Raw genomic sequence first — 26,101 nt, 5'->3', positions numbered from 1 at the left:
TACTGACATCAATTGAAGGCCAAACTTTTCTTGAATGTTTAATGTAGTTCAAATTCAAGATTGAGAGTTTTATTTGTGAATTAAGTTCAGACTAAGGCGCTTGCAGCTTTAAAATATTCATATTCAAAATATATATGTTGTAATCTGTAAATGGATAGCGACCAGTCCAGAGTGTACGTTGTGTGTTTCTTGCCCAAAGTCAGCTGTGATTGGCTCTAGCTCACCTTAAAGGGGAAATCCAGTGGATTGCATGAACAATGTATCCAATAGGTCATGTAATATGTACTCTATTTTGACAATGTGATGTTAAATCCTCTCTCACTTAATTGAGAATCGACAATCGACAATTACGAATTTTCAGGGGCACTGTCATAGTATATATAGTAGTCATAGTATTCCTCCCTCTTCCCGATCAATAAATACTGCTATTTCTTTATCAGATGAGGAGAAATCCGAAAAATAAGCACTGGGCACAATGTAATCAAGCCTTTGGTGCGGCACTTTACACCTTACATCCGCGCACGTAAGTCATGTGACTTGCAAAAACGGCAGCGCCCCTGAAAATTCGTAATTGCTGATAAAAATCTTCTCAAAACACTATTAAGGATTCAGGATTCAACATCGCTTTGTCAAAAGAGAGTACATGTTACATGACCTATTGGATACATTGTTAATGCAAACCGCTGGATTTCCCCTTTAATGAGGGGAAGCGATATTTACACAAAGTTCCACGCGATCACAGTAGCTATAAACGACGGGTTGACAACGGCGTGTCGCCCGCTTCTGTGTCCGCCCGTGCGACGGCTCCTCAGCGTCGTCTCTGTGCTTTCCGACAGCGGCCGCGTGGCAAAAGAGGTGATGGAGCAGAGCGCCAAAATCAAACGAGAGCCTCCAGAAATACACAGGTACGTACGCATTATTGAGAAATATTCTCTTTTTTTCAACCGCGGTATTTTTCGCTTACACACACACGCACACATTGAGTAACGATCGCGTGTTGCTGTGTGGCCGTGCTTGGATGCGTGTGCGCGTCTGTGCTGGTCTGCAGGGCCGGCCTGGTTCCCAGCAGGAGCTGCCCGTCTATCACCCACGGGCCTCGGCTCACCAGCGTACCGCGCACGCGGCGGAGAGCTGTGCACATATCCATCATGGAGGGTAAGCGTGTAATGGTGAAAGGTGATTAATAAGCATACCCTAATTTCCGGCCTACAAGCCGCGACTCTATTCACACGCTTTCAACCCTGCGGTTTATGCGGTCATTTGTGCATTTTTTCTAACGGCCGAAAGGGGGCACTCGAGTGGAAAAGGTAAGAATGAGGCCGAAGGAATATATGTGCCGACAAAGTGATTTTTACCGGCTCTGTTAGCGCTGTGCTAGCATGTTGCTGCTGTGTTACTGGCGTGTCTCAGTAATATTTCCCGGTAAGTTTTATTTTAACCAGCCCTATTAGCGTTAGGGCTAGCATTAGCACCGCACTTTAGTTATCACTAGCGCTAGCGTTAGCTCTGGTGTTAGCGCTAGCGTTACACTCTTTCTGTGTACCGTCTTTCTTTGTAAATATCTCTTGTTTTAATGTGGGTTTCAATGTGGGCACGTGCGACTTTTACACACCTGCGGCGTTTGTATGTACCAGATGGTATTTCCTTTACAAATCTACTTGGTGAGGCTTGTAACCAGGTACGCTCTGTAGGCTGGGAATTACTGTACTTAGTTGCAAGTTTTAGGTGGCTTTTAAAAATCAGAAGTTAATAATTACACCGGGATTTGTGGCTGTCAATCACAGAGATTAAAGTTGTAAAAAATCAGGGAGGTGTCAGTCGCCCTCCTTCACATGCCGAAACTCGAGCCATCTGGCCCAGTTTGCCGCATGGGAGCTGGCAGCGCAGGTTGCAGGCGTGGGCATCAGTCAACCTGCCAGCTCACCGCTGCTGTATTCGGACCACCTGCGGACGCCTGGGCCCAGAGCAGCTGTCGGTACTGACGGTTGTCATTGAAATGGGCCAGGAGCAGGTCAACCCTTCTAAAGAACCTCAGATAAACCCAATTAAATTCTCTTTATTTAGTGGCAGTTTGGAACAAAAGTTATCACAAATAAAAAGAAATGAATCAGAATATAGCCTTAGCGGTTTCTCGAACTTGTCCAAACGGTTGAACGTGCGTGTCAATTGTTGTGTATACATGACACTGGCGACCAGTGCTGGGGGCACCCCGCCCCGCATAGAAAACCAGTTTATGATTGGCTTCATCACAGGGCCATGTGCAGACAAATTTCGGGTAAAACTGGTTTTGGTGACTAACTTTCAGCCCTTTAGTTAACGTGACAAACAAAAAAAAAAAAACCTACAAAATGAAGAACATCCTTTAATTACACTTTATAAAACCTATTTAAATGTTATATTTTGTACGTTATGATACATGATTAGCACAACTGCGGCTCACTCGAGTCCCATGAGAACGTGTGTGCGTCTGCGTGTCTTCTATTTTGTATGCACTGTGACTGACTGCCAATCAATTGAGGGTGTTTTCTCACTGGGTCCCCCGGTCCCCCCCCCCCCTCTACCCCCATGACATCTCTTCAAACACAAACAGGACAAGCGCTATTGAAAACAGACAGACGCAAACTGCAAACTAAAGCGGAAATAGCACTGAGCCTCTCCAGGACATTTGAAGTGTCAGGAGAGCGGACTGCACGGGTTGTAGCGAGTGGTATTAATACCTCAACTGAAAATAGCCTGGGCCCGGCTACTCCATGTTTGTCACTGGCCTGGGTGGAGCCAAGCCAGGCCGATCGCATGGCTTCACACAGTGAAGCCCGCTGACTTAACGGCGACGCTGCGGCCCGGACTCCAGGACGGGGAACTTTGGGGATTAACAGGACCTTTGGGAACGGGTCACCCGCGTACCACAGCCATGGTCAAGTGTCTGATCCGCATCACCACCCGGGTGAACGTCCACCTGCGCATGGTCAACCACTGCTACCGCGACGTCAAGGTTCGCGTGCTTAGCTTGGGGCCTCGCATGCTGGGCAAGGCCTTGGGAGTCCTGCCCCTGTACCCGGCGCTGGACGGGCAGCCGGAGTCGGGCAGCGTGACGCCGCTGCCCTACCTTCAACCCAGCAACCAATCAGGTAAACCCGCCAAAGCGCTGGCAAGAAGAGCCTCCGTGGCTTTTGTCCAGGTTTCTCACTTGTGAGAGTCGAGCTGAAATCCAGAAAGAGGTCAGTTTGATGCCGATGAGGGGGAAAGGCTTATTGGGTCTAAAATTTTGGACAGCATCACGCAGAGCAAAGCAGGGATTCAACGTTGATGGGCAAGATTTCAACATGTAGACATCCTTTCAGATTTAGATTTTTTTTTTTTTTATGGCAGCAAGAGACCTGTTACTTAGCAAATCTCAAAGTTCTGAGGTTCTGGGTTTGAATACAGTTGTTTGGGTCACAACGACCCTTTTACTGTTCCTCCCCCAAGTGCTGAAGCAATGCGTATCTCTGTTATTGTTGTTTATTTATTGCTTTCGATTACACAAAAACTACGCATTTCCCTGAAACAAATACCAGTTAGCAGTTGCAGTTGACTAGTTTTGTTGCATTGTAGGCTGCATTGTGTTGCTGCTCCATTTGTGTTCAGATATCGTTTGCCTAAAGAGGAATTCTGGTGGTTTGCATTAACAATGTATCCAATCGGTCGTATAATATGTACTCTATCTTGACAATGTGATGTTAAACCCTAAAGCGTTCGGAACGGCACGTAGCACGTCACATCCCCCATGCAGGTCATGTGACTCGCCAAAACGGGAGCACCCCTGAAAATTCGTAATTGTCGATAAAAATCTTCTAAAAACACTATTAAATGACAGAGGATATAAAATCACATTGTCAAGATAGAGTACGTATTACATGACCTATTGGATACATTTTTAATGTAAACCACCGGAATTCCCCTTTTAAGGATTAATAACATGGATGCTCTCTGTTAGTCAGTCTATGGCATTTCTCATTGTGTTTCAGCATTAAGGTAGCGGCCTTTCCTAAGAGGAAGCAGGTGGTTGTTTTATCCACCCGATGTCCACTTTTTGTCACACTCCTTATGGTTGTAAAGATTGTTGAGTTGCTGCCACTATTTAGCACTTGTATCTGAAATTTTTGCTGCTAAGTGAAAGCAAGCATCGTACGCAATCTCCGGCTCGGACGTCAGGTCACTGATGTGGAAAAAATATCAATATAAATGAGTTATAAAGGGGAAAACCCCACCAATCACTTGAAGGATTTTTTAAAACATGGCATTTTTACCATTGTATGACCATGGTTCAGTGCAAATTTGGGTTTCCACAATATTCTATTTTTTGAGATGAAGCGTTTTCATTGGCATTGTCAACGAACGCTACTGTAAAGTCTGTACGGGTGGGGCCGACCACAACGTCACGCACTTTTCTCTTTTTCTCTCTTTCAGGTCTGGAGTCGCTCCGTGACAGCGCCCACTCCACCCCGGTGCGTTCGGTGTCCCACGGCGAGGCGTTTATCTCGCGTTCGCGCAGCCAGGCCACGGACGCCAGCGAGGGGACGGCGGTGATTTCGGACGAGGCGTACAGCCCCTCGGACAGCGTCCTCCCGACGCCGGTGGCCGAGCACGGCGCCGAGCCGCCGGCCGCCCTGCGCCAAATTAATGGGGCGCCGTGCAGTATCGAGGAGGAGAAGGAGTCGGAGGCGGGGACCCCCACGCGAGGGGCCGGGAGGGACTTTGGACGAGCGCAAGAGGGCGACGCAGGGGCCCTCAGCGAGGTGGAACAGGTGAATAAGTTCCTGTTGAGCGTCCTGCGTTTGCTCCTCGTCACCATCGGCCTCCTCTTTGTCCTGCTCGTCCTCCTCATCATCCTCACCGAGTCCGACCTCGACGTGGCGTTTTTACGTGACATCCGCCGGACCCCCGAATTCGAGCAGTTCCATTACGAATACTTTTGTCCCCTCAGGCGGTGGTTTGCCTGCAAGCTCCGCTGGGTGGGCGGGTTGCTCGTTAGCAAGTGAGGCGCTCTCGTTGGTTAAAAAAAAAAAAAAAAAGAAGGCCGCTCGGTGGGGGGCCGAGGAGGAGACGCCATGGAGGGTGGCCCCCACGGGGCTCGACCTCCTCCCGCGGACGTGCAGCTTGACCACCCTGCCCAACCTGGGCCAGCTTCTCTCTCCCCCCGTCACGCTTTGAGTTTTTTAAACCCGGCCCAACCTCACTTTCACCCTCCTATTTTTTTTAATATATACCAATCATCTTCTCCCGCTTTTGTTGCCTTTTGTAAAAAAAAAAAAAAAAACTTTCAGAGAGACGAGCATTGCCTTTATGTGTTATTTATTATTTTAAAAGTACATTTGCATCAGACAAGGAGCGGAAATGAGCACTACTAAAGGACGTGTAAAGCAGAAGTTAGTTAGCGGGGGTACACGCCGACCAATTTTTATCTGCCAATTTTTAAAACGTGAGTTGCTTCTCACATGGCAAGAAAAAAACTGAGTCATACCACTCTTTGGAGGGTTGAATAATATAAAATATAAAAGTATAGTTTTGGGGTAGAGGGAGGAGCTATATTTAGACAAGACATAGCTCCATCTAATAGAAAAGTAGTGGTTTGCCGCCACCTTCTGGCATCTATAGGTAATTGTATACCTTTTGGGCACAGGGCGAGTCAATTACTTGTGGATTTGCGTTGTTCCTGGCAGGTACTTGACAAACGTAGCGCACCACACACGTAACCCGTTCAAGATTTACAGTTGTAAGTCTCGAGTTGTTTTCTGAGAAATTCGGGGGAGAAAATTAACTTTTGCCGCAGCCCGCATCACATAACAATTGGTCAGGACCATCTTTGTGAGATCCGATTAGCGGGTCTTTGACCATCAAGGAGGGAAATTGCTGTAGGTGGCGATGACATATAGTAGAAAGTATGATGTGGAATATGAAGACACGGAAGGTTGAAGCGAAATGAAAGTTCTCGTGTAGGAGATGAATGGCTCGTTTTTGTGAAAAGATGATGATCGCTGGTTTTGATGATTGTTTAAGAGGACACTTTAATAGCGATAACAGATCGAATTTTAATGTCGTAAATGGCTACGGTGGACGGAGTCACGTGAGCCCGTAGAGTTAATTAAGAGCAACGAATAGCTAATAGTCCAGATGCTCAGAAAGTACTTGTTGAATGTGTTTGTTGGTTCTGCTCATTCATTTTTCATGACCTTGAGATTCAATGAATTTCAATTATTTCTTATGAGGAAGATTTATTTTTGGTTTAAAGATCAACTTCTAGGTTTGTGCATCATGTCGCGTGGACAAGACAAGATGATGTGCATTTTTTTGTTTGTTTGTTTTTGTACAAAATTAATTTGTTTCCTAATATATTGACCGCGCCAATGTATATTTTAACAGGACTCAAATGTTATTTTGTTACTGAAGATGAAATTATACTTTTTTGTAGCACCGGGGCTCAAGGGACGATAGGAGCGTTGGCAGAGAAACAAATGTCAGCTTTTCTGCGTATGATTCAACTACACTTGCGATGCCAAAAAATACATCAACACCTTTCATCAATTCTTTTTAAAAAGAAATAACCGTGATAATAACTTTGCAGATGGTAAAATAAACACAAAAATAGCCATTTGTTATGAATTAGGTGCATTAGATGCATGTTTCACGTTGTGACAAATGAATATGAGTATAAAATGCGCATTGTACATTTTTACACATTTTATAGTTTTAACTGTTGACTGATTTTAGAACGCGTGGAGCAAATAATGCAAACTCAACAGTGTACATCGTGTGCAAGAAAAGTTCTGTTAGTACAAGAGAAAGTACATCAACAGCGGAGCCTCCAAAGTCAACAACAATCCAAAATTATTTGTTTGTATTTCAGGAGACTTTTTTTTCATGGTTTCATGAAAATGGAAAAAATAATAATCTGTTCCAGTTTCATGAACTTGACATTGGCAACTGTCGTACAAGTGTAAAAAAAAAAAAAAAAAAATTATGTTGCATTTAAGCAGGTGTTCAAGAGGACAACTTGGGGATACAGCACGTCAAAATTTACTGTCATACATGTTGAAAAAGAACTTAATATTTCATCTAAAAATGATTTTGGGCCTAAACCCCAACCCATTCATGGTGTTTCCCATTACCGTAATTTCCGGCCTATAAACCGTGACTTTTTGAACACGCTTTCAACCCAACGGTTTATGCGGTGATGCAGCTAATTTGTGCATTTTTTTCTAACGGCCGAAAGGGGGCACATGAGCGGAAAAGTTAAGAGTGAGACCGGTGGAATATATGTGCCGAGGAAGTGACTTTTACCGGTCCGGCCCTGTTAGCGTTGCGGTGCTAGGGTTAGCTTTAGCGCGGCAGCACTAGCATTGGTGCGGCGGCACTAGTGTTAGCATTAGCGCAGTGGCGTTTGAGTTAGCATGGTGGCGCTAGCGTTAGAGCGGCAGCGATAGCGTTAGTGTGGCGGCATTAGCATTAGAGTGGCGATGCTGGTGTTAGCGCAGCGGCGCTAGCGTTACACTCTCTGTGTACCGTCTTTGTAAATATGTCGTGTTTCAATGTTGGTTTCAATGTGGGTACTTGCGGCTTTTACACGGCCGCGGCCTATGTATGTACCAAATGGTATTTCCTTTACAAATGTACTAGGTGAGGCTTATACCCAGGTGCGCTCTGTAGGCCGGGAATTACGGTATGCGTTAGGATTCAACTTGTGGACTTTAATGTTAAAGTTATGGGGTTGTTCTAAACATGCAAAGTGTACTACATTTTGTTTGATGCTTAGTTTGACAGCAAATTTCAACTGGGTGTGCCAAAAAAAAAAAAAAAAAAAAAAAAAAACAACTTGTTGCCTGTTTTATAAAAAATTGTTTACTATCTTCCAAATTGCTGCTTGTTTTGAAGTGAGTTAATTTGAGTTGTTCAGGTGACAACTCGGATCTGGAATACTGTCCTGGTACATCAGGGTCACTCCCATCTTGTATACAGTACAGTAGATGATACAGAAAGTGCAGCTGCTGACTTGACAGAAATGAACAATAAATTAAATGACAACGTTCCAAAATTCACAAGTAATGCAAGAAATGTGACGGTACTCTTAAAAGTGGAATTGGGTCGAGGAAAGGACGGCCAGGAGCCATATTTTGCCCACCCCTGCTTGAGCTAAAGTCTCATGGGCCGATGCAGCTGTGCAACTTTCGAGGCATATTTGTCCTAATTTTTTTTCAATTTGTGGGGGGGCATTTTCCTAACTGTACAAATTTTATGGTGTTTGACTTTGGAGGTTCTGCTGAACATTATCATCTTCAAAGCTCTAGTGTGCAGACTCCTAGCAGTTCACAAATGGAGCAATAAGTGTCATGACTCATGGATTTTGTCTAAAATATATATGTATATATACATATAGAGAGAGAGAGACATTAAAATATATAATTTTTTTGTTGCTGTGTTGTTGGAGGATGTGTGTCTGAGTTGCCTAAAGGGAAAGGATAGAAAAGATGTTGTTGATATAGTTGTTGACAAAGGAGGAGGAATATTTGTCCTTCACAGGCTGCTGTAGTCCATCCGACGAAATAAAAAAAAAAAATAATAATTTTTAAAAAAAAAAGCAAAGAAGCAAGCAAGCACATTGTCCCTGACACGTCAACATGCTTTGTTTGTATCAGCGTCATGTAGCGTCTAGAAATAAAAATGGATTTTACAACAAAGAATGGCACCATTCATGAAGCAATAATCATTTAAAAAAAAAATCTATTTACATTAGACTTCAAAGATAACGTGTTCCCTGACACGATTACAGTTTTATTTCCTTGTGTGGGTGATTTTGTTTGAAATTTTTTTATTGATTTATCCTCATCATGCTGCTTAGAGGAATTGTCCTTTTTATGTTTGCATTAAAAAGTCTTGTTTACAGTATTATGTTTCCCTATGAGAGATTTATAAATGGTTATGTCTTGATATGATCCCAATAAATTACAACACAATACCCAATTTACTTCACAACTTGAAAAAAAAAAAGTCTAATTTGTATACATACTATGTACTGCTGGCCCACCAAGTCAAATATATAATCGATTTTATTTATTTTTTTAAACATTTTTTTAATTATAGCTAACAGATAACAAGAAGCTACAGTTTGCCATCCCAACAAATGATTTTACATTTTAAAATGAGGTATAAATAGACTTTTAACAAATCATGTTTCACTTTTCGAGATATTGCCAAACAACTTTTTTTGACACATTACTGTCATTTATTGAGCTGCACCTGCGTACTGTTTTATTTCGTTTAGTATTTTTTGCGCAACAAGCGCTGGCGGGAGTGACGACATATTCAGGCTTTTTGTTGCGTTCAACGCATTTCAACAAACACTTTGTACTGCACAATGTGATGTACAAATCTGTCCCACTCACAAGATGTCAATCTTATTAAGTCTGAGACGCATCAGTTTGTGACTTTTTTTTTTTTTTTGAGCAAATGTCAGTAAAAGTTCATCCGTAGGGTCATTGTGTAAATTCCTACTCAAGATGCTGCACGTTATTCCAACAAAAAAAAAAGAAAAAGGTGGTGTGCCCTCTGTCGTCTGTTTTCTCACGCGATGAAGCACGTTACTAATATACATCCAAGTTGTATATATTGCAACGTCCATGTGCCAAATTCAGCTGTCAACCCGTTCGGAACTGTTTGTACCTTAGCTTAACCTTCTGTACGAGTCATTAAGAAATCTTGTTTCTCTCCGCTAGTCCTTTGTAAACTGGTGCCATGAAATAGAACTATTCTGACTTGAAATAAACTGATTTGAAAACATATCGTGTGCTCTTGTCAATTCACTCCGGCCTTTTTTTTTTTCGGTGGGATGAGATGGTCCTGATGTCCAAAAAGTTGTTGAAAGGCGCAGGTTTGTCAAAATTTTGGTCACGGGTCACGTGGTCGTCAGGGCCGCTCTGACTGAAAACGTCATCACATTTAACCATTACCCAAACGGCTCATCCTCACAAGTGACACGTGAGAGCTGGAGTCCATGCCGGCGAGCTTCAGGCGAAAGGCGGACTACGCGCTGAACTGGTTGCCAGTCAGATATCAACAACATCATTGAGCGGTAATCGATCCCACGCTGCCCGCACCAAAATCAGGTGTGTGTACCACTACACCATCAGTGACTACTCATCACATTTATACGCATGAAATTTATGAAGTGGTTTTGGAATCGACAATCAAGAATAATGGATTTTTCAACTATTGCTGATGTCTGGTAACAAAATTACTTGCAATATCTCAACTTTATCGTTTTGATATCCATCCATCCATTTTCTTAGCCGCTTATCCTCACAAAGGTGCTGGAGCCATCCCATCTGTCAACAGTAGGCAAGGTACACCCTGAACTGGTTGCCAGCCAATCGCAGGGCACATTGAGACAGACAACAGACGCACTCACAATCACACCTGGGTGCAATTTAGAGTGTCCAATTAATGTTGCACGTTTTTGAGATGTGAGATGAAACCGGAGTGCCCGGAGGAAACCCATGCAGGTACGGGGAGAACATCCACACAGACCTGCCTGAGTGTGGGATTGAACCCGGGACTTCAGAACTGTGAGGCCAACGCTTTACCAGCTGATACACAATGCCGCCATCGCTTTGATATGACAATGTGAAATTTTAATAATAATGGAAACTCATTCGTGACTCATGATTTGCCTTTGCGGGCCAGATAAAATCATGTGGTGGGCAGGATTTAGTCCCCGGGCCTTGAGTTTGACACCTGTGCTTCAAGGTAAGGTGCTTAAAGTACACACAAGTGTGCCCTTGTATTGCAGTTATATCCCAAACCTCAACTCACGTATATTATGTCAAATTATAGTTACAAAATTACAGTAGATGGGAAGGATTTAGGTCATAAATGCACTAATATATAGCATTAAAAGACAAGAGCAGGTATATCTCCAAAATATGGATATATGTATAATGTTCTACAGAGAGTTCTCAAATGGGTCCACGAGCCACAGCTTGGGGTCTGCAAAATAATTTGCAATAAATTAACAAAAGCTGTTATATGATTGTAACATATGAAATAAATCGGATATCCTGATATATCAATAACCAATTTTAAGAACTGGTGTATTTTTAATTTCAGTTGGCTGAATGATATACGGTGGATCAGCTGGTAAAGTGTTTGAACCCGCATCCGCCTCTGTGGAGTTCGCATGTTCTCCCCGTGCCTGCGTGGGTTTTCTCTGGGCCTCCCACATCTCAAAAACATGCAACATTAATTGGACACTCTAAATTGCCCCAAGGTGAGACTGTGAGTGCGGCTGTTTGTCTCCATGTGCCCTGTGATTGGCTGGCAACCAGCCCCTTGACAGCTGGGATAGGCTCCAGTACTCCTGCGACCCTTGTGAGGATAAGCGGCAAAGAAAATGGATGGATGATATACTTCATTTTTAGAACTAAAGTATTTTTCAAGAATGTCATCTAAGTGTCTTTTCCTGGATAAAAGGCATAAAGTTACATTTGTGAAATTCACTTCAATTAAAACGAGTTTCCTCCCTTAAACAATACATTTTTATGTTGGAAAAATAATATTCTCCTAGGATTGTCTTTCATATTGTTTTCATAACCTTTTTCCTAAAAATAGAAAACTTTACAGCATTTAGTATTTCTATTCATTTAAAATGTTTCAAGGCACTTATTAAAATGATTTTTTTCTACATTTTTGTTCAATTTCAACAGATTTTTCTGTAAACTAGATTTTAAACACTCATCCAGATTATAAAAGCTGCTCAAAAAGGTTACTAAAGTGTTTTCATTAGCATGAGGTACAAAAATTGGGATTTTCTTGCACTTCTGTTTATTCTACATTATTTTTCCTTTGTGAGAAAATGGCTTTCCTTCCTTCCTTCAGTGTGCATCATGAAACAATTGCTTTGTTATGCAACCATCAAAATTCAAGCATTCTACACTATATCACGACAGCGAATGTCCACTCAGCACCGTCAACAGGCCTTTTAAACTAAAATTAGCCAAGACGACTCGGGAAAAACATTACAAGAAGAACGAAGGCGTGACGGGCTTTTTTTCAATGACCTTTAATAAACATTTATACACGAACATTTGAAAAGATTTTATAAACACTGAAATGTACAGCAAGTATTCCAAAATATAATCCCGAGAATGTACACTTTGAACAGCACAAATTACAAACCGACGTAGTGTTGAGATAGCGGCGCTACATGTGGGAGAAAGACGGCTTGAGGAAAGGTCGCTTTTGAGGCGTGGGCACCGCCAAAAAGCCCGGCGTCCTTCCCACCGACGCGTCACCCGTCGCACCTCCGGAGCCTCGGCCGGCAGACTGAGGACCGGTTCTCGCTCCTCCTCTTGACGACCACGACTTACTGTTGCCGGAGCCTCGGCTGGTGGAGAAGCGAAAAACAAGTTCAGGGAAAGGAAGTTGATCGTTGGTCGATGAGATGCTACACGACTCACCCTCTGGAGTTGGAGCCTCCGCCTCCGTATCCTTTTTTCTTTTTGTTGTACTTGAAGAACAGCGTTTTCTTCCTCTTCTGCCCCTGCACGCTTTGGCTGCGGAAGTAGGCGGAGGAGTCGTCGTCGTCGTCATTCGCCTTGCGGCCTTGCGTCGTGTCGATCCAGCCCTCTTCGCCGCCCTCGTCCTGCTGCTGGCCGACTGTGGACGATGCACACAAGAGAGCGCGATTTCGTAACCATTATTGAGAAAATTACTTTTGACATTTTATTGTACAATTTACAATGTTTAATACTTTTTATCATGATTACTATACGGCACCTTTTTATCTATAGTGGGTGAGAACATAATCACCTGTGAAAAATGGAGATTTCATTGTACTCAAGTAATGATGAGCTCCTCTCAAATTACTACGTGTGAGATGTGGGCATGTTTAGTAGAACACAAAGTTTTATCTCGGGAAATTTCAGTAGGGTTTTTTTGTACCAGGATTTTGCCACTCGGAGTACTTCTGCAGGACCTGGATCACCTCAGCCCCGTACTTCTCCAGCTTGTCCTCTGTCACGCCGTCGATTTGCAGCAGCACTTCCGGGTCGGAGGACAACCTCTCTGCGGATGACAGTCGAGCGTGACCAGTTGAGAAAGACTGAAAGCTTCACACGGCTGAATGTGTGACATTTATATATATATATATATATATATATTTTTTTTTTTTTTAAAGTTAATAGAGAGCGTGATCAGTTTGTGCAAAAATTCCAATGGCAGCAATGTAATGTGACCCTGAATGCGAGTCAAAACACATCAACCTATACTAATGCAGGAGTAAAGTCATAATTACAGTAAAAGTATTTTTGAAAAAAACTTCTAGATCACAATTAAACAATCCAAAAAAAAATTTGTTTTTTTTTAACCCCATTTAGTTACTAGTAGCAGCGCTGCAGTTGCTCATCACTTTACTATTAAACTGGTATTGAAAGCGCTTCTTCTTGAGATGACATAAAGCAATTAAGATTGCCTCCGGCAAAACATGTATGGTGTACGCTGTTGGTATAGCAGTACACATTTTTCCCCCCCTCACTCACTAACCTGATGGCTACAAATATCTCTAAACTTCATGAGATTGAGTGGTGAGCAGTTCAGGGTGTTGTCTGACTTTCAACTTTTTAGTGGGCTAGGATGGACTCCAGCGCACATCCGACCTTGAACAGGATATGCGCTACAAAAAGTATGCGTGGCTTAAGATGTATGGAGATTATGTTTGGTAGTGAATTGATAAAACAAGTACCGTATTTTTCAGACAATAAATCACAGTTTTTTTTTCATAGTTTGGCAGGGGATGAGACTTATTCTCCAGAGCGACTTGTATGTGAAATTATTAATACATTATTACATTAATCCATTTTTTCAGTCGCTTATCTGTTATTTCTACACTAACAACCATAAGCCCACGAATCTGATGACGGATGGAGGGCACAGCTTCCGGGTGAATCTGCCACGCAACTTTCTGGGAAATCATTGGATGGCTCGACAAAGTAGAAGGAAGACATTGGACCAATGTGGAGGGCTCAAGAGTTTGAAATGTTAAGGTCTGAATTCTGACAAAAGGTTCTCACTTGTGACTACTTATGAATCAATTCCATCTCCTGTCCATTTACAACTAAATTGATTTTTTTTTTTGTACGATATGCAACTAAACTCCTACCAGAGCTGTGTTTACCTGATAACTTTTTCAAGGTGCCAGTGTTGAAGATGTTGTAATAGTGAATTCCGAAGGCTTTTCCCAGCTGCTTGCAGAGATCCACCAGCTCCTTGAGACACTCCTGAACCTTCTGGTCCCTCAAAGAGATCTTCTTGGACACTGCAGCTTTGTTCTTCCTCACAGTGGAAGCGCTCTGCGTCTCGTAGAAGTCCACCTGCAATGCGGCCCAAGCGTCAGCTGTTGCGTTTTCAGCATGTTCCTCCAAGCAGGACATGCAACCTGTATGTGTCCGGATAGGAGGTTGAGCGCTTTTGGTCCCGCAGAGATGTACGACACAGCTTGGCCGTTGTTGGTGATGTAGAGGTCCTCCATCAGGATGTTGTCCAGCACCAGTTTTTTGAACAGACGGTCGGCGTTGTGCTTGGAATAAGAGCCTCCCATCCCAAACATGCCCGTCTGGAGCTTGGCAGTTTTGGAACCTGAGAGAGCGGCGCGGGTCGGTTAGAGCTAGCGTTCAGTGTGACAAAGGCACGCGGCGGCCACGTCGGCGAGGTGCCCGACGGACTACGTCGCACCGATGAAGATGTCCACCAGCATGTTGAGCGTCAGCCGGCTCTGCGCCGGGGTCCGGCCGAACTTGGCTCCGACCTTCTCGCAGTTCTGCTGGACGAAATTCACGATGCGCTTCACTTCTTCAGTGACATTCCTCATTTTGTATTCCTGCACACAACCAAACTTCAAGAGGTTATGCCACACTACCTGAAAAACAATTCAGAAAGGGGGACGTCACATTGTCATTTAAAAGATGAGACGCTCTGCTGCTCAACTTGTTGCCCATTTCTTTTTGATCATTTTTACCATTTTTTTGTTTGCCTCACTCACGGCGTCACCAGTGAGCACTTACAGTTTTTGCCAGTCTAATAAAGAGCAAAAACAAGCTTAAAAAAAAAACAAAAACATATGGCTACTTTTCTCGCAGTACATGAGGCAGAGAGCCAATGATGGTAAGCAATTCGAGAACGAATGTACATCTGCTCATCTATGACAAATACTTTCAATAACGATCTTTAGGAACTTCCCGTTTCTTATGAGCCATTCTGACTGTTTAGCCCTTTGATTTTTTTGATGTTTTAGCACAATTTCCGCCAGGCGAGAACAACTATTTTGACAGCAAGAAACATTCAGTGTGGTAGTTAAAGTGATGCTACAATAAATAACATTATTCACTACCACGGAAGTGATAATCAGTGACTTGCTATACGTTGACACCAGACGCAAAGACAACTTTTGCCTCTGTAGCTTCACAGCAGGGGGTGTCATGAAAAAAAGGAGATTCAATGTGGTCGACGCAGTCCTAGTATGTAGAAATTGAGCCACGTGAGGTGGTAAATGTATATATATATATATATATATATATATATATATATATCTCTTGATTTTAAGATTACTATAACTAGTTGATGATGATAAAGCATTGAAGTTACAGCATTGAGCGCATTTCACGGCACTCAAAGATGCTTTAAAAATGCACACATTCATGTACTCCAAAGTCACACCTGGTGGTGGACAGCTCTCAAACATCCAACCACATTTATTCATTCACGTTTCGTCATTCGCAAAAATACAAATATTAAAGTGATTTCAAGCCTACAAACCGCAACTTTTTTCCCCACACGCTTTCACCCCTGCAGTTTAGGCGGTGACGCGGTTAATTTGTGCATTTTTTCTAACGGTCGCAAGGGGGCACTCGAGCGGAAAAGCTAAGAGTGAGAACGGTGAAATATATGTGCTGAGGAAGTGACATTTACCGGTCTGGCCCTGTTAGCGCTGCGCCAGCGTGCTACTGGCGTGTCTCAGTGATTTTTAGCAGTATGTTTTTTTTAACTGGCCCTGTTAGTGCGGTGGCGCTCGCGTTAAACTCTGTGTACCATCTTTCTTTGTAAATATCTCGTGTTTCAATGTGGGCACTTGCGGCTTTTACACGGCTATGGCCTATGTATGTACCAAATGGTATTTCCTTTGCAAATGTACTGGGTGAGGCTTATAACCAAGTGCGCTCTGTTGAATGGGAATTACGGTAAATGGATGGCCTTACATTTGGTCTGCTGCAGTTGTCGCAGGTAACGTCGGGATTGTCTTTACAGAAGCCCCTGTTGAAATTCATCTCTCCAAAGTAGGCCAGCAGCTGAATCCTTCTGCAGTCCATCATGTTCTCACAGAACTGAACCATGCTTTGTAGGTTGTTGAAGTGAGTGGCCTTGGTGCCTCTGTCACCTTCTCGGTCCACTGTCATGACAACCAAGGGGCAACAGCTGTTTCAGACTCAAAAAGTTGACAACAAAAAAATGGAGAGGAAAAAGTGAGAGTCAGATAAAATGGGAATGTGGTGGATTTCACATACTGCTGATGATCCTCTTGATGCGGTGCACATCGCAGTAGCTGTAGAAGAGGATGCAATGTGAGATCTCCCCGTCCCTGCCCGCCCTCCCAGACTCTTGGTAGTAGCCCTCCACTGATTTAGGCAGACTGGCGTGGATCACGTAGCGAACGTCAGGCTTGTCGATGCCCATGCCGAAAGCAATGGTGGCACAAATGACCTGGGGGCGGAGGGGTACGTTTTCGACACTGGGAGGAAATGGAGTCCGTTTACATCGGCGAGAGACAGGTGAGCTCACCTGGCAGCCGTCTTGGTTGATCCACTTGGACTGCACGTATTCTCTGTCGCTGTCACTCAGCCCAGCGTGATAGGACAGAGCAAACAGGCCGGCTCGCTGCAGGCTCTCGGCCATGTTGTCGCAGTCATTTCGAGACAGACAGTACACGATGCCCGAATCACCTACAACACGGACAAAATCAGTGAGGCCTCAGAATGAGATTGCAGCAGCACGACCTCAGTAAATACAGTGCACCCAACCTACATTGCGCTTCATTTTTCGCACCCCGGCTATACTGCAGACACTAAGTCAATCATTTTTGTATCGGGTTTATTGTTAACAGGCAAGTATGAATTTAAAGTCACGCGGCTTCAGTGCAGTACACAACATACTGAGCAGCACTGAGGTTTACAGATGCAGCATAATTAAGACCAACAAAATGCAGAGAAAGCTCCAGTAACAGTTGTTGATCCCACGGAGAGAGGAATATATTCATCTTAGTATTGTTGTCACCTCTTTTCGTCTGTTGCTGCTCCGTGTGTTGAAAGTTTTTGATTTTTAATTTTTTTTTTTTATTAACATAACATCTGTGCTAATTTCTGTTAGCCCGCTTATGCCGTTTCAAAATATAACGGTATTACGACATAAGTGAAACAAAATGATGTGGTTTTGTTGATATAAATTTACATTTAATTCTCTTTTGTTTATCCTGTTTGCATGTGTTGTAATTTTCTGCTACATGTTAAAAGTAGCAGTTGTTAAAAGCTTCAAAGTTATCATAACATCAATGCTAATTCGCTCCAAAATTGGCCATTAAATTTTAGCATTAAGGCATGTGCTTTTATTAATTAAAATCATATGGACTTGTTGCACAGTTAAACATTTGATGAAGAAATAGAAGTATCGGTTGATCGGGAAGACGGAGGAATCCGTCCATAGAGATTTGAACCTGTGGCTGTCAATAATGTTGAATATTCAGCTGATTCTTGGGACGGGAAAGACGCGGAGTCTGACTACTCGCTTGCCCGCGGCCGGCTGCCAGCCCGGAGCTCCGGGGGCCGTTGTTTACGCACTTATGTCCCGTGCGTAGGCACCGACTATTATATATTGATATTTGAGGTTTTAAATGATATCTGATGAAAATCTTTAGTTTAAAGTTACAGTACCAATGACATAACCTATCTGATACACTGTTATTTTCAATGAGTGGCCTTCCCCTTTAAGCATTTGAATTTATGTATTTTATGTGTCAGTTTTACAGTTAACTGGGAGTGACTAACAGTTTCAAGCACTTCCTACCACTTATTTAGACAACTGTGTGTGCGAGTATTGTTTAGTCAGTAAAGTTGTAGGTTCGTCTTCAAAAGTAAAACGGAGGAATGCTTTAAAATGTAAACAAGTTTAAGTGTGTTTAATCATCCAACTATTTTATATACCACCTATTCTAACTAGGGTCACCGGCAAGTTGGAGCCGATCCCAGCTGACTGAGCGAGAAGCATGATGCACCCTGAACTGGTTGCCAGTCAATAAAAAGGTGTGTTTAAAGTTTGTGTTACAGTGTGCGGGAGGGGTAAATGCTTTTATAGGGTCTCCCTATGTCAGCCAATTTTCCTTATTGCAGGTAGGTTTTGAACATAAACGCAATAAACGGGCGTTTCCTGTAGTTGTCAGTTATTTACGTGGGTAGTGCTTCTTGATCCAACCGACACAGTCCTCGTCAACCTTTTTCGGTTTCTTGGGCAGAACGGCGTACCTAAGGTTTGCTCGGTTGAAGCTCATGGTGAAGCTGGAAAACGGCAGAAAAGACAAGTAAGACACCAAAAGCGGATCTCAATAGTGCAAAGTCATAAAAGCACGTACATCTGAGGACGTGTCATGTTGAGTTGGTGCAAGATATCCTTCTGCACGCGGGGGGTGGCTGTGGCGGTCAACGCCATCATGGGCACGTTGGGGAACTTCTGGCGCAGTTCGTTCAGCCTCTTGTAGTCCGGACGGAAGTCGTGGCCCCACTGGAACGTTGACGGTCACTTAGTTGATATGTCGTGAAAAAAATGGAACTGTGTTATAGAAGAGCTACGCACGTGACTGACGCAGTGAGCCTCGTCTATGACGAAACGAGCCAGGAGGCCTCGCTCGTACAGGTTCTGTAGGGCCGAGATGAGCCTGTTACTCGCACTGACCTGGAGGAAAGACAGGAAACACGTGTTGGTCAAAGCAGAGCTTCCACAAACATTGGTGCAAAAAAATATATATAAATCATGAAATTGTTCTTTTCATTATTTCCAACTCAAAAAGTGAAGCTCATATCTCCCAGATTCATTAAACAAATTACAGTGAAACCTCAAGGAACGGACAAATGCGGGCATCGGCTCATCCGATATAGCAGTACAAGGTTATTGTAAACAAATGTAAAAAATCTTGAAAATGATGAGTTTTACATTACATTACAATTTACCACAGTGGTCTGTTTGGTTATAGAGGCATTATTGACATACAGTACTCGTTTTAAACAAATCGCTTTCATTAGTCGTGAGGAATTTGTGCACTTCCTAGTTCCAAATCAGTGCCAAGGGCCAATGGCTTGAAAAAAAAGTTTACTGTACCAAATCTTACATGTTCCAGACAACAAAGACTTATTTTGTATTTCTCAGAGTTAACAACGCAGCCATGTTGTTTTGTCTCTGCATGATAGCCAATTGCTAAACGGTCATTACATAGCTACCACGCTAATGCCCCTCGTTCGATATAGGCACGGGGGAGCACGTCGCCTGGCATTGGTTCTCGTGTTATTGTAGATATGTGAGCCAAAAATAAGTCAGTCCCATCCTCTGCCCGCATTACTCCATGGCACAAGTAAACAACAGCAAGCAATTCTAGAACAAAAACACTTTATTAATGACATTTTATGTCACAAATGCAATCTACTTTTGGACACCTTGTTCTGTCCGAACAGCTACCCATTATATCCAGGTCTGTTTTCTTGAGGTTCCGCGACACTTAATGCCAATTTTTAAGTTTTAAAAGCTAATTTTGAAGTTTGAAAAAAAATCATTGCAATTTTTATATTGATTGACATATATTGAAAATTATTTCCTGGGGAGATGCTTAATTTTGTTTTCTTTAGCTGTAAATTATAATTGTCAAAATGATTTGAAAAAAAAAACATTTCTGTCTAGTGCATCTAGATAATATAAATTATGACTTTTTAAATTGAACTGAGTTTTCCATGATGTTCAACAGTGGACTCCTGATATTCGCGATGGACAAAGACCACGTCCGACTGTAAATAAGCAAAAAAGCTTGTAATTGTATTGTAATTCGGCAATAAGTGCTTCAGCAAAAAACTGGGGTATGCTTCCCCCAAAATAGGTGCTGAAACGCAAATATCCGTAAGCCTTTTGCACTTTCGTGAGATGGACCAGTTCATAAAATCCTCACCTTTTCAGGCGTGACGTAGAGGAGTTTAATGATGGGCTCCTTCCTGGATAGCTGCATGTAGATCCTCCCTGCTTCACCATCACTTTTATCACCAGACAGGCTTGTTGCTGGGATCTAAAACACCAACAATGATCACTCCAAATACCCACAAAACAAGTGAATAATGAAAGAAGCCAAGCTCAATAAACGTGACCATCCTTAGGCTATGGCTCTATTGCACTCAACAACTGTCCTAACTGTACTGCCACATCACCCTCAACTCTCCCCCTGCTGTGTCTTGGTGAGCAATTGTATGCAGTAAGAACATGGCCAACGTACATCTAGTGAAGTGAGCTTCTGGACTTGATCCACAATGAGAGATTTGAGAGGAGAGATGACCACAGTGACTCCCGGTGACAGACAAGCAGGAAGCTGGTAGCACAGACTTTTACCACCACCTGCAAGAACACATCATTAGACGTGGACATCTTCTCCTGACCTTCCATATCTATCGTCATAGTCATAACCCTGAGAGGTGCAAACCTGTGGGCATGAGCACAAACTCATCTTCCCCGAGCATGGCGGCATTAATGGCTTCAAGCTGGTTAAACCGGAACTGATGGAGACCGAAGCGCTTGTGGAAGATCTTCATCATCTCCTGCGAGTGGGAGAAGGTGAACCCTCTGAAACGCTCGTGTACTGGGTTTCGGAAGGTGGGTTCTGCAATGGGAAATCGATTTAAATTTATAACAACAGTTGCTGGGAGGACAAAAAATTTCAAGACATCTCTGAATATAGGCAGAGTACGCCTTGGACTGCTCCTCAGTCAATTATCATACACGCATAATTCACCATTCAAGGTTACTTTCAGACCTGTGTACATGTTTAAAGCCTGAAATGATTCAAGCGTGCATGTGTTTGGAATTTGGGTGTAAGATTTATTCCTAGAGGAAAAAAACACACACACATTTACATAGGTAGAACATGAAAAAGCCTCACAGGAAGGCCAGAGCAGACATTTGAACCCAGAACCTCAGAACTGTTAGAGTGAAGTGGTAACCACGAATTGACCGTGCTTTACATCTTAAAATATGGTAACTACTCTGATTAAAATCTTCTTTGGAATGGGTTCCTTAGTCTTCATTCATAATTTCAACAAGAAAATAATTCAAAACCAGTCACTGCGATTTGATGGGCGCGTATGTCCCCGCGCGACATCGCACTCGCAAATCTGCACAGTCAAGCACGAAAAATCACGCGCGTAAAATTTGTTACGAGTAGAAATACATACATATTGAAAGACGTCGGTTATTTCGTGTAGTCTTGACCAATGTTCCCTCTAAGCTGCGCCACTGCGCAATTGCACACACTCTAGGAACATATGAAAAGCAATCCAGCACAGTGAACCACAGCTAGACATCTTTTTTTTTTTTTTTAACACGGTCTCTCACAACGTGCTGCTGCTCAGCCTACTTCTACTTCCTAGTTTACCTGACACCGCCCCCCTCCGCTCTCAAAGGGGTACATTCATGATTACAAACAAAATACAAATCTGCAACTTTACATCTGCGGGCATGACTGAACACACCTGTACATTTTTTTTTTTCACTTATTGGGCCAGGTTTTTGCCCACAGTGTGTTTTTGTTGTTCCAAATATTTAAATCAAGGGTTGTCTCAGTCAGTGGTCCCCAATACCCAGTCTCCGAACCGGTAACGCTCTGTGAGGCATTTGTTTCTGGGCCGCATAGAAAGAATGACCAATTTATTATTTCAGATGTACAGCGTTTGACATGGCAAATTAGTTTTATTTTGACAACTGACTGTAACAGCTGGGCGTCTCAGTTGACACGTTACGACTGCACATCTCGCTTCTGTCCTCACCCCTCCACCACCCGACCCCCAGCCAACTTGCTAATGTTGCCAAATCTAAAGAACCAATCATTTCCATAAACCCTTCAATTTATTACGTTCACCGCAAAACTTCTTTTGAACAAAATATTTGCAAACGAAACTACACTAGACTGTACACTGGTCACATGATGCGTTACCAAAAATAATATAGTATTTAACCCCCCCTTAATCTCCTTTCCCTTTTTGACAGCCAGGGTCTGAGGGAAAAAGGCCTACTTTAAACCAGTCCATGGTGCAAAAAAAGTTGAAAACTGGTCTGAGTGACTCACCGGGAGAGCAGATCTTTGTTGGTTTGGGTGCAGGCCCAGGTGTCGTAGCTTTATTCTGCCACGAGGACCTGCTCGGACCACCTTCCTTCACAGCCGTTGGGCCAGCGATGGGGGTCTTTAATGGCACTGCGGAATTTTGGGGTTCGTCGAAGTAGTCGGGAATGTCAGAGTCGTTTAAGTCATCTATGTCAAAGTCGTCGATGAAAAAGTCATCCGGCTGGAAGGACTTCGTAGCAGTGACGTTTGCCAGGGGGGTAGATTTAATCTGCACTATACTCTCCGTTTTCTTCTTGGGCGAGAAGAACAGATCATCACAGTCCACATCAATGTGGGTATTCTTGAGACTGGAGAGATTGTGAGATGTTTTTGAGATGCTGGAGCTTGATGGAGAATCACATTGCTCTGGATTGCTCTCCATTTCCACAACTGATTTCCGGCCGTTCTCGGAGCGTGACGGGGTTTCTTTAATAATGCTGTCAGAGTGATCGGAGTCACAGTCCAAAGAGATGACTGAGGGTCTCCTGATCTGAGGGGTCATCTTTGAAACTGTGGGTAAAAAGCTGCTGGGTGTATCATTGGAAGATTTGTCTTTGAGGCTGGGATCACAAATACCAGTGCTGTCAGGCTGCTGGGGCTTTAGGAAAGCGTCACCACCAGTAATGAGAATCCTCTTCCTGGAGGTGGGAAAGGGAAACTGATTAGTGGAGTCATGTGTTAATTGAATCTTAAATAAATAAATAAATAGATAAAGTAGAGCCACACCAACCTTTGAGCCCTCTTCAGCAGAAGCTCATTTCCACAGGACAGAGCGATGAGCTCGTGTGATGGGATGGAATCCACCAGGGCACAAATAGACTCCATGATTCTATAGAGCTGGTCACCTGTGAGAGAATATTATACACACACGGAAGATTTACATAAGGAAAAACAAATGAACAAAGCACACTTACTTCTCTTGTCTGTCGAGTGATCATAAGAAGCTTGACGAGGGGTCACATCAGGTTTTTTTGATAAAAACTCATCGTTGCTTTCACCATAATTTGGCTTGGATCTGTTCAAATAGAATAGCAAATCAATCCTGGCATGTTTTCCCGCTCTGCTCAATAGATTGTGCACCTTATGTTCAAAGTAGGTAGAATCGGACAAGAACTTGGAGGGAAAAAGGCTCACATGGACTCCACAGGAGATTTGTAGTTCAAGTTCTCGGGAGACGGCGGTATGTAGTCGAGGTCGTCTTCAGGCTCGGAGTCGGCATCCAACTGAATCCACTTTGGGTCAACCCAATCTTTCTTATCATCTATGACAGGATAAAAAAGCCATTGTGTTTTTGTCCATTGGTTGGTTTACTTTACGCATTGATGCAAAAGAGAATCCTGCGTGTTACCTGTCACGGGCACGTCATTATTGTCCTCTTCGCTGTCACTAACAATGGACTTCAGATAAGCCGGGTGGCGTCGTTTCGTTGTGTTAATTGGAGAATCGTCCGGTTGACAATCATCTGCATGTCCGACTGAACTCAGATCACGACTCATTTGAGCTTCATCTGTTTTCAAACAACTCTGCCCCCCCGCGGATTCTGTTTTGCATTCAGGTACGACTGGCCTGCTGTCAGTCGTACTTACATTTCTACTGAAGGAGTCGTTCTTCGTTTTGGTGGGTGTTTCAAAGTCATCCATATCATCCCAGTCGTCAATCTGTAATCCAAGGGACACATCCAGGTCTACGGGGCTACTGTCTTTGGCATTCGTAAGCGCTTTGTCACATTTGGGTGAAGGTGGACATGCACCGCCAGAAGATGCCAACAATGATGGCCGCGGAAAATCTGTCACAGAGCCCGGGCTGATGTCCGACTTGCATTTGGAATTTACAGAGAAGTATTTGCCGATTTTGGACTTTTGAGAGGTTTCAGGCGTGTTTGGAAATGTCAGAACAGGTTGAGTCACCAACCTGTTTATTGGGAGATTAACATTCCTACTTGCCAAAACATTCGGTATGGTTACCTTAGGTGAGGTTTCTGTCACGCTTGTACCAGATGAAGACTTCTTTTTAAAAGAAAATGGCCTGAAAATCACCAGGAGAGAAATTAGTACACTGTATTGCCAATGGGCTTTCGTGTGGCCATTATTTAAAAGGGATCACGGTTGAGCTGGAACCTATCCCACTTGATTTGGGGTGAGAGACCAGGTCCAAAGTAACCGATTGCTAGTCAATCGCAGGCCACACTTAGACAAACAGATTTACGACAACACTGATGGACTACATAAAGTTCGGTGAGTCTAACATGCATTTTTGTGCTATTTGGGAGATACACCCAAAACACCACAGAGGATGCCAGAAATAACGTATTAGTGACTACAGGATTCAGAAATGTTTTATAAATGGTAGTGGGTTTAGACAAATGTTTGTGATACCTCACTGAAATAAAATGACTTTTTCGATCAGCATAGACCACCTTTTTGAAGGAGAAACGTTGGGAAAGATGGACTTGTAGTCTGCACAAGCAGAGCCCAAAAAATGGACTTCGTCCGTTCTCAATTACAAAGTAAACACGTTATTTCACTGTTTCCACGTCCGAAGCTATCTCGTGCTAATCGTATAGAACGCTCTCCTTATGAGACTCTGCCACTTACCCCGATTTAGGTTTCGCCAGAGACAGTTTACTTTGGGCGGCGTTGCTGTGTCTCGCCAGCTGCTCCTTCAAATTATTCTGGGGAAGACTGGACATTGTTGCTGCTCACCAACTGACCTAGGGACTAGCTAGCTGGCAACTTGGTCCTTGCCAACTCTGCCAGTTGCTTATTCGGCACTTGGTCGCAACGCCGGACGTGATAAACGACAACAGGGACGCGACGAAAACCACACTTGCAGGTAGCGAGTAATTACATTGCTGACATAAAAGCGGATGGTGTCCGCTTAGTTTGCCACGGCTGCAACTAGCAAACGAAGACAGACTAGGCGCGTAACCAAAGCGGCTACCCGATTGGCCGAGATGTTGAACCGCTGAGGATTGTGGGATATGTAGTTTAATAACTGTACAGTTGTGTGGAGGATCCACGCACACACACGGATAGGTGGGCTGCAATTCAATTGACTTTTTTTCTTTGTTGGATGGCTCACATTTTAAAACCAGCTAAGACGTTACAAAGGGGTATGTGGTTCCCCAACGTAATCGGATTACACTTTAAGATGTAAAATGCCAGCGCAGGACAACATTGAACTTGACAGGTCATACAAGAGGGCATAGATGGGAGACGCAAGGGAATGGTACAGCCCACATGACCAACAATAAACATGAACCTATACGCAATGTCCATATTTAGTTAGACACCCATAGTGTTTTCATACCTGCAATGAGTGATAGGCAAAGTGAATCCTCACGAAAAAATAAGTTGAGATCAGCGCCAACATGCCTGCGACTTGCGTGAGGAGAAGCAGTACAGAAAATGGATAGATGGACAGATGGAAGCATGCTTGATTGATGGGCTATTTTCTTTCACGAGATAATAATTTAAAACGATGCATAACTTCAGACTCACTCATCCAACTTTTAGTTTGTAAACAATGGACAATGTTTCGAAGAGTACTGCTTGCCTGAATCTCTGTGGGATTGTTTTTATTATTATTATTTTTATAGAGATAACGGCAATGAAGCCGCAACAATGC

At 43.3% G+C, this 26,101-nt stretch overlaps 2 protein-coding genes across 5 annotated transcripts in view; one reads left to right on the top strand and one right to left on the bottom strand.

Moving 5' to 3' along the window:
• Positions 1 to 7,821, top strand: part of LOC133502500 (FERM domain-containing protein 5) — a 69,022-nt gene extending 61,201 nt beyond the window's left edge. For both annotated transcript variants that reach the window (XM_061823365.1, XM_061823364.1), the window contains exons 12-14: positions 837 to 905; positions 1,049 to 1,155; positions 4,450 to 7,821. In XM_061823365.1, the coding sequence (XP_061679349.1) occupies positions 837 to 905; positions 1,049 to 1,155; positions 4,450 to 5,021 (748 nt within the window). In that variant the 3' untranslated portion in view covers positions 5,022 to 7,821. The remainder of the gene's footprint in view (positions 1 to 836; positions 906 to 1,048; positions 1,156 to 4,449) is intronic.
• Positions 7,822 to 12,101: 4,280 nt separating this feature from the next.
• Positions 12,102 to 25,421, bottom strand: blm (BLM RecQ like helicase). 3 transcript variants are annotated; one of them, XM_061823376.1, is made up of 22 exons: positions 25,069 to 25,421; positions 24,439 to 24,499; positions 23,823 to 24,330; positions 23,609 to 23,735; positions 23,389 to 23,489; positions 23,205 to 23,319; positions 22,439 to 23,112; positions 20,801 to 20,977; positions 20,597 to 20,715; positions 20,279 to 20,392; positions 18,922 to 19,020; positions 18,701 to 18,849; positions 18,520 to 18,626; positions 16,861 to 17,021; positions 16,587 to 16,782; positions 16,281 to 16,471; positions 14,761 to 14,905; positions 14,465 to 14,664; positions 14,204 to 14,399; positions 12,973 to 13,095; positions 12,489 to 12,687; positions 12,102 to 12,415 (listed from the first exon to the last, which is right to left on the bottom strand). In XM_061823376.1, the coding sequence occupies exons 1-22, from the start codon at positions 25,161 to 25,163 to the stop codon at positions 12,232 to 12,234; spliced, it is 4,041 nt and encodes a 1,346-aa protein (XP_061679360.1). In that variant the 5' UTR covers positions 25,164 to 25,421; the 3' UTR covers positions 12,102 to 12,231. The 3 variants fall into 3 exon arrangements, with proteins under 3 accessions (XP_061679360.1, XP_061679361.1, XP_061679359.1); XM_061823377.1 differs by having other exon boundaries at positions 23,823 to 24,132; XM_061823375.1 differs by having other exon boundaries at positions 23,823 to 24,499.
• Between the last annotated feature and the right edge of the window lie 680 nt (positions 25,422 to 26,101).

The sequence above is a fragment of the Syngnathoides biaculeatus genome, chromosome 6, assembly GCF_019802595.1.
Source record: "Syngnathoides biaculeatus isolate LvHL_M chromosome 6, ASM1980259v1, whole genome shotgun sequence".
NCBI classification, from domain to species: domain Eukaryota; kingdom Metazoa; phylum Chordata; class Actinopteri; order Syngnathiformes; family Syngnathidae; genus Syngnathoides; species Syngnathoides biaculeatus.
Note: the sequence above shows the minus strand (reverse complement) of the source record. Positions and strands in the feature narration are given on the sequence as shown.